The 6,889-nt window shown below is 61.4% G+C and overlaps 2 protein-coding genes across 2 annotated transcripts; both read left to right on the top strand.

Annotated features, from left to right (window-relative positions):
* The first annotated feature begins 389 nt into the window (after positions 1-389).
* LOC114067321 (ADP-ribosylation factor-like protein 3) lies at positions 390-2,877 on the top strand. The gene is made up of 6 exons (XM_027902647.1): positions 390-536; positions 896-1,039; positions 1,129-1,245; positions 1,391-1,441; positions 2,170-2,355; positions 2,453-2,877. The coding sequence occupies exons 1-6, from the start codon at positions 519-521 to the stop codon at positions 2,498-2,500; spliced, it is 564 nt and encodes a 187-aa protein (XP_027758448.1). The 5' UTR covers positions 390-518; the 3' UTR covers positions 2,501-2,877.
* Positions 2,878-2,925: 48 nt separating this feature from the next.
* LMAN2 (lectin, mannose binding 2) lies at positions 2,926-6,636 on the top strand. Its single transcript, XM_027902604.1, is given in 10 exon segments — positions 2,926-3,030; positions 3,112-3,321; positions 3,323-3,656; positions 3,737-3,855; positions 3,948-4,065; positions 4,289-4,368; positions 5,089-5,250; positions 5,386-5,500; positions 5,905-6,024; positions 6,146-6,636. Coding segments are annotated over 10 exon segments (1,524 nt in total). The 3' UTR covers positions 6,307-6,636.
* The last annotated feature ends 253 nt before the right edge of the window (positions 6,637-6,889 follow it).

Below are 6,889 nucleotides of genomic sequence, written 5' to 3' on the forward strand. Positions count from 1 at the left end.
CCTTTGGCTGCCAACAGCCCAGCCAGCCCTTGACCTGCTCCAGGGCCTGGTAGTTTCCCTCGGGCAGCACTGGGTGACGTGGCCTCAGGCAGCTCCAGCCTCAGCATTTCCTCCTGCCATTCTCTGAGGGGGCAGCTTGTGGGTGCTGGTGGGAGGCTGTGTCAGCCCTGTGCCCCAGGGCACAGCCACACCCGTGGTGCCTGGGCACAGCATCCTCCTGGGGTGGGAGCCTGGCCACATGGGGAGAGGGACGCCCTGTGCCCCAGTGCCCCAGCCCGGAGGGACCTGGTTTATCCCGGGGGTAGGTGACGGCGGGGCGACAGCTGGCTGGGGGATTTGCTGAGGGCATTATTTAATGCTGTGGGTAAATGGAGGAACAGCAGCTAATTCTGGAGCCCATAATCCTCTTCCTCCCCCGGGGATGGGGAGCGTGCCAGTCACGCAGCCGCCGGCGGGCCCCGGGGACAGGCCCCCGGCAGCTCCCCAGGCGCGCTGCGGACCACACAGACTCCTGGACCATGGGTGATGTGCAGAAGGTAAGTGGGGTCCAGTGACATCCTACCTGCTCCAGGGCAGGTGAGCAACACCAGCCCTCAGCTGCAGTGCTGGGGGGGCTAGCACAGCAGGGTCATCCCCTCAGCACACCCAGGAGCTGCCAGAGGTGCTGGGGCAGGGAGAGCACAGCTGGAGAGGGAGGAATTGATGTTCTGTGGATCTGCCATGGGGCTACCCCAAGCCTGGACACCTTGGGAACAGAGCCCTGAAGCTCGCTCAGGCCACAGACATAGGGTACCCACAGCCAACAGGGCACCCAGTTCCCCCCCTCCAAAACGAGGGTGCTCTGCAGCCACCCAGCACCCCACAAGGCTCCCCCAGCATCTCCCTGTGCCCCCAGGGGCTGCTCTCCGTCATCCAAAAGCTGAAGGGCTCGTCAGAGCAGGAGCTCCGCATCGTCCTCCTGGGGCTGGACAATGCAGGGAAGACGACACTGCTGAAGCGCCTGGCGTCCGAGGAGGTCAGCACCATCACCCCCACTCAGGTAGGTGCTGCTGGGGGACATGGGCAGTGGGAGGGGAGTGCAGTTCCCAACTGTCCCTTGGGTGATGCCGGGTTTGTGTTCGTGCTCAGGGTTTCAACATAAAGAGCGTCCACTCGCATGGTTTGAAGCTGAATGTCTGGGATATCGGGGGGCAGCGCTCCATCCGCCCGTACTGGAAGAAGTATCTGGGCAGCACAGACCTGCTGGTGAGTGGGGCAGCCCCCTCAGCCCTGTGTGTGGAGAGATGTGCCCACTGTGTGGGGCCACCAGAAGTGGTGCGTGGGCCCTGCAGAAGGGCTGTGCAGCCGGGCAAGAAGGAGCCCCTGACTGTCCCTTTTGTCCCCTTGGCAGATTTATGTCATTGACAGTGCTGACCAGAAACGTTTCGAGGAGACAGGGCAGGTAGGAAGGATCTGGTGGGGGGTGGCTGGGGAGTCCTGGCACTTGGAGATCTGCCTGGCACCAACTCTGAGGACTGGAGCTGGGAGCAAGGCTGCTTTCTACTGTAGGGCAGTGCTGCAGTGGGGGCCATGCTGTCTCCAGAGCTCTGTGGGAAAGGCTCAAGATCAGTCCCAGCAGGCAGAGGCACCACCCTCTATGGCAGATCCGTGCCCAGCAGCTCCCCCCAAGCCTGGTGTGCTGCCCAAGGGGTACCTGGCACAAGGGTGACTCTGCCCCAGGTGAGAGTGACCCCTCAGTCACCAGCCCTGGTCCCAACTCCCCAGCACCAGGTTAGGGATACAGCCTAAGGTTTATGAGCAGCAAATTCAGTTACAAATCCTGGGAATAAAGCCCTGAAAGGGGAAGGTGAGACTGAGTGCCAGCCTTGGCTGTTCCGGCACCAGACGGCGTTGTGGGTGTGCCAGACAGCACGGGACTAGCAGCAGCCTCCTGCAGCTGCCCTTTGCCCAGGGCCCTCAGTGCTGGGAATACTTCAGCCCTCAGGGAACCCTGTGTGTGGCTCCTCAGCCTATGGAGCTTCAGGCGGGTGCATCTCTTCCTTGGAATGTCAAGATGTCACAGCTTCTTTATCTGCAATAAGAGAGAGGGCATGAGGCAGTCTGGGAGCTGAGGTATCCAGCCCACCCTGGCAAGGGCAGCAGCCCTGGGAGAAGTTTCTCTCTTGGCAGGAGCTGGCAGAGCTCACGGAGGAGGAGTCCCTCACAGGGGTCCCGCTGCTGGTGTTTGCCAACAAGCAGGACCTGGTTACTGCAGCCCCTGCAGATGAAATCGCAGAAGGGCTGAACCTCCACACCTACCGGGACCGGGAGTGGCAGATCCAGGCCTGCTCGGCCCTGTCTGGGGAAGGAGTGCAGGTAGAGATGGGGACCTGCAGGCTCTGCAGAGGTGGGAGAGGACCCAAAGGCCCTGCCATGCTCTTGGGGCTGTGCTCACAACCTCTCTTCCCTCCAGGATGGGATGAACTGGATTTCCAGTCAGATCATGAACAGAAAGAAGTGAGAGCTGCGAAGTGCCAGATGGGACTGAGCTGCAGGTCCCTACACCACGGCCAACCCCCTTGGTCCCTCGGCTCCCCCCAAGGCTCTGCTGGGCCCTGAGCCTCAGACTGTCATGCTCAGATGATTTTCTCACCCAGTCTTCCACCAACCAGCTGGCTTCCCCTCTCCCTGCCTCCTGGGCTTCCACTGGCTCCTCGTACCCCCTGACTCTCCTGCAGCCCCTGTGATGTTGGAGGGAAGCACACGTCCCACCGGGCTCACACACCTCTAGCACGAGAACCTGCCCAGGATCTGGGGCAAGCACGAAGACAGCAAGGACGTGGCTGGGCAGTCACCAACGGAAGGCTCTCCTTGCCAGGTGCCAGCCCTGGCTGCAGCCACTCCGCGTGTGCCGCCGAGGGGCTGCTCCACCAGAGCCCTTGGGACATGCGTCGTCCCAAACACACCCCAACCAGGGCTGCCGTCGCCTCGCTGCCCATCCAGAGGGATGGGAGATTCCGCCCCCTGACCACCACGGGGTGGAAGGATGGGGTGAGACCCTCTGCGGTGGGGCAGGAGGCGGCCCTGCAGCCCTCAATAAAGCTGCTGTGACCTCCACACTGCCTCGGCCAGTCCTTCCCATGGCTCCGCGACGCCGCTTCCCATCGAGTCCCGCGGGGCGATTCCCGGGGCCGATCCCAGTCCAGTCGGGGCCGGTCACGTGTCCCGCGGGCGGCACGAGGCGCGCACGTGAGCGGCCCCGGGGGGGGCGGGCGGACTACATCTCCCGGCATGCCACCCGCCCCGCCGCGCACGCGCAGTACACACTAAGAGGGTGCTCAGCCCCCTCCTCCCGCCTCCCAAAGCGCAGCGGGAGCCGCGCGCCCCCTCTGGCCCCGCCTCCTTCTCCTTCCATAGCTGGGCAGCGGTGTCGCTCACCTCCAGGGGCGGGACCGCGGCGGTGTGTGCATTTTTGATTGGTCAGTGCTGTTGCGGGGCGGGGCCAGGGCGGGTCGCCGGAAGGCGGAAGCGGAGCATGGCGGCGGGTGCGGGCGGGCTGGTGGCGGTGGCCGCGCTGCTGGTGGCGCTGGTCGGGCCGCGCCCGGCGCCCGCCGAGCTCACGGACGGCAACAGCGAGCACCTGAAGCGGGAGCACTCGCTCATGAAGCCGTACCAGGGTGAGCGCAGGGCCGGGCGGACGCGCCGTGCGCCCCGAGAGCGGCCCGGGCTGATCCGCGCTCTGTTGGCCCCTTTGCAGGCGCGGGCTCTGCCGCGATGCCGCTGTGGGACTTCCAGGGCAGCACCATGGTCACCAGCCAGTACGTCCGCCTGACGCCCGACGAGCGCAGTCGGGAGGGCTCCATCTGGAACCACGTGGTGAGAGCCCGGGGGGACACGGGCGGGGGTCGGTGGCGGCCCGGCCACCTCTTCCGGGTCTCGTTCTGACGCCGCTGGGGTCTCTCCCACAGCCCTGCTACCTCAAGGACTGGGAGCTCCACGTCCACTTCAAGATCCACGGAGCCGGCAAGAAGAACCTGCACGGGGACGGGCTGGCGTTGTGGTACACGCAAGATCGGCTGGTGCCAGGTCAGTGCAGGTCGGCAGCACACGTGCCCTGTCCCGGAAGGCAGCTGGGCAGGGAGGGCCCTGAGCTCCCTCCGTCTGGTCTCACTAGATGGGCTGACGTGTCCTGTGTGGGAGCAGGTGCCCTCGGCCACCTGCCTGGCACTGAACAGCTTGTACAGCTCAGGAGTCTGAGCATAAATCCTGACCCAGAGCCTTCTGTCTCCAATGTTTTGTCCTGTTCCAGGTCCCGTCTTTGGCAGCAAGGACAAGTTTCATGGACTGGCTATTTTCCTTGACACGTATCCCAACGATGAAGCGACGGAGGTGAGTGGTCCAGGAAGCCTGTGCAGTGCCCGGGAGGCCATTTCCTTCCTCCTCCAAGAGCCTCTCCCCTTACTTGAGCATGGTCTGCTCTTCCTGTCCTGGGAGCTGAGGTCTGTATCACCAAAAAACATGACCCTTCAGTCATAAAGCACCTGGAAATGACCCATCTCCCTGTTGCCTTGATGCTTATGGAAGGTGAATTCCTATCTCCAGGTGGCATCTCCTGGTGTATGAAATCTACTGACTACAAAGCCCTGTGTGTGGTTTTGCTGCTTATGTGGGATTTCTGCCCGTTCTGGGTCTTGTGCTCAGTTCTTACACTTCTTGTGTTCGAGGGAGGACTCTGGTCTGGTTGACAAGGTGGTGATGGGTCACAGGTTGGACCTGATGATCTCAGAGGTCTTTTCCAACCGAAACGATTCTGTAATTTTTATCCAGCCACTCTGCAAGCCTGGGGCTGTCTCTGCTCTGGCCATGTGCTACAGGGTGGGCTTATTCACAGAATCACAGAATGGGGGTCGTGATGTGAAGGTCAGAAGTGGCAGCTTGGCTTTAGGCAGAACAAGCTCTGGCTCAGCTTAGAAGCAGCTTTGTGTGGAGAAGCAGCCTCGACTTCACGGTCCTGTGCTCCATCCCTGCTGTGCTCCCACCTGCTCTCTCTGAGGGCACGGTGGCCCTGGCAGTGCAGCCCCCCCGCAGCTGCCATGTGTCCCCCCGCAGCGAGTGTTCCCCTACATCTCGGCCATGGTCAACAACGGGTCCCTGACGTACGACCACAGCAAGGACGGGCGCTGGACGGAGCTGGCCGGGTGCTCCGCTGACCTGCGCAACCAGAACCACGACACCTTCCTGGCCATCCGGTACTCTCGGGGCCGGCTGACGGTGAGACCCGCCGGGCACCTGGGGGAATCCTGTGTGCTCAGTGGGGTTGGGGTTGCCTCTCCAGCACCTCCAGCTCTGAAAGAGCTGCAGGATAGCCATGAGCATTCGTGTTGTGACCCTGCCCTGGTCTTGCAGGTGATGACTGATGTGGAAGACAAGAACGAATGGAAGAACTGCATCGACATCGCAGGGGTGCACCTGCCAACTGGATACTTCTTTGGTGCTTCTGCTGGCACTGGAGATCTGTCTGGTGAGAGGGGGCTTTGCTCAGGGGAGCATTTGGTGGTTGGAGCCTGGACTAGGTGATCCTGCCTTGGCAGCGGGGTTGGACTAGATGATCTCCAGTGGTCCCTTCCAACCCCAACTATTCTGTGATTCTGTGACTGTAACTGTGGATGCACTGGATAGCTTCCATGGCTTCCTTTCCCTGAATTGTTCACTGGGCTCTTGAAACCCTCTTGAGTAGGGACCTGTGGGCAGGGGAAGGAGGCACTTGAGAGCCAAGGAACATCATGGGATTGCAGTTTGATACCTGGGAATGAGGGTGGCTTGAGAGGGAAGGAGACTGGACCTGGCAGAGCAGGGTCTGAGGGGTGCTCCGAGTGCCTGGACAACTCTCAGAGTTTCTGACAGCATTTGCTGGCTGTTCCACAGACAATCACGACATTATCTCGATGAAGCTGTTCCAGCTCATGGTGGAGCACCCTGCAGAAGATGAGACTGTTGACTGGACCAAGATCGAGCCAAGGGTCAGCCTCCTTAAGTCCCCCAAAGGTGAGTCCGTGGGCTTCAAAGACCTACCATGGGGGATCGGAACACTGGGGCTGTGACACTCTGCGAGACTCCGTGGGAGCCAAGCTTGGGTCTGTGTCTTTAGCTGTTCTTGCTCTTACAGATAACGTGGATGACCCAACAGGGAATTTCCGGAGTGGGCCCCTGACGGGCTGGAAGGTGTTCCTGCTCCTGCTCTGTGCACTGCTGGGCATCATCATCTGCGCTGTGGTGGGTGCCGTGGTCTTCCAGAAGCGCCAGGAGCGGAACAAGCGTTTCTACTAATGGAACACCTGTGCCCAAACCCATCTTTTCTATGGGGAGCTGTAAAAACTGTGGTTTCTAAATGCTGTTTCTGAGAAATACCAGAAGTATTTTCTTACCTGTCTGTTTGGCTGTAACCCCTTCCCGGCCCTTGGCCTCCAGCGGATTGGATCAAGGGGGGCCCTCTGAACTCCCAGAACTGTGGTGTGGGAGCCTGGAGGTTGGTCCCCAGTTTTTTCCAGTGCTCTCCCCACCAGATGGGACCTGCTGTGCTGCCTTGGGCAGGTGTGAACGTGAGGTGAGGGACTGTGGGGAGGGGGCTGTGAGTGGGGCATTAAAGGACTGACACCATCTGCGGCTCTGGCTCTGTCTGAGGGGGAGAAGGTGGGCTTTACTTGGAGAGAAGATGGGAAACGCTGGTGGGGGGGTGCTGAAAGAGCTGAGAGTGGGTGGGGTCCTTTTCCCTGGAGGGGAGGGTCCCAGCTGGGTGAGGAGGCAATCTTGGGAGGGTCCCGAAGGAACTGGGCGGGAGGGGGGGTCGGTATTCTCCGGAATCTTTGGGGGACATGGCATGGAAGAGGGGATGTTCCTGGAGGAGAGGAGC

This window comes from Empidonax traillii, unplaced genomic scaffold, assembly GCF_003031625.1.
Source record: "Empidonax traillii isolate 1590-97213 ecotype Southwest subspecies unplaced genomic scaffold, ASM303162v1 scaffold22:size5013007, whole genome shotgun sequence".
NCBI lineage: Eukaryota > Metazoa > Chordata > Aves > Passeriformes > Tyrannidae > Empidonax > Empidonax traillii.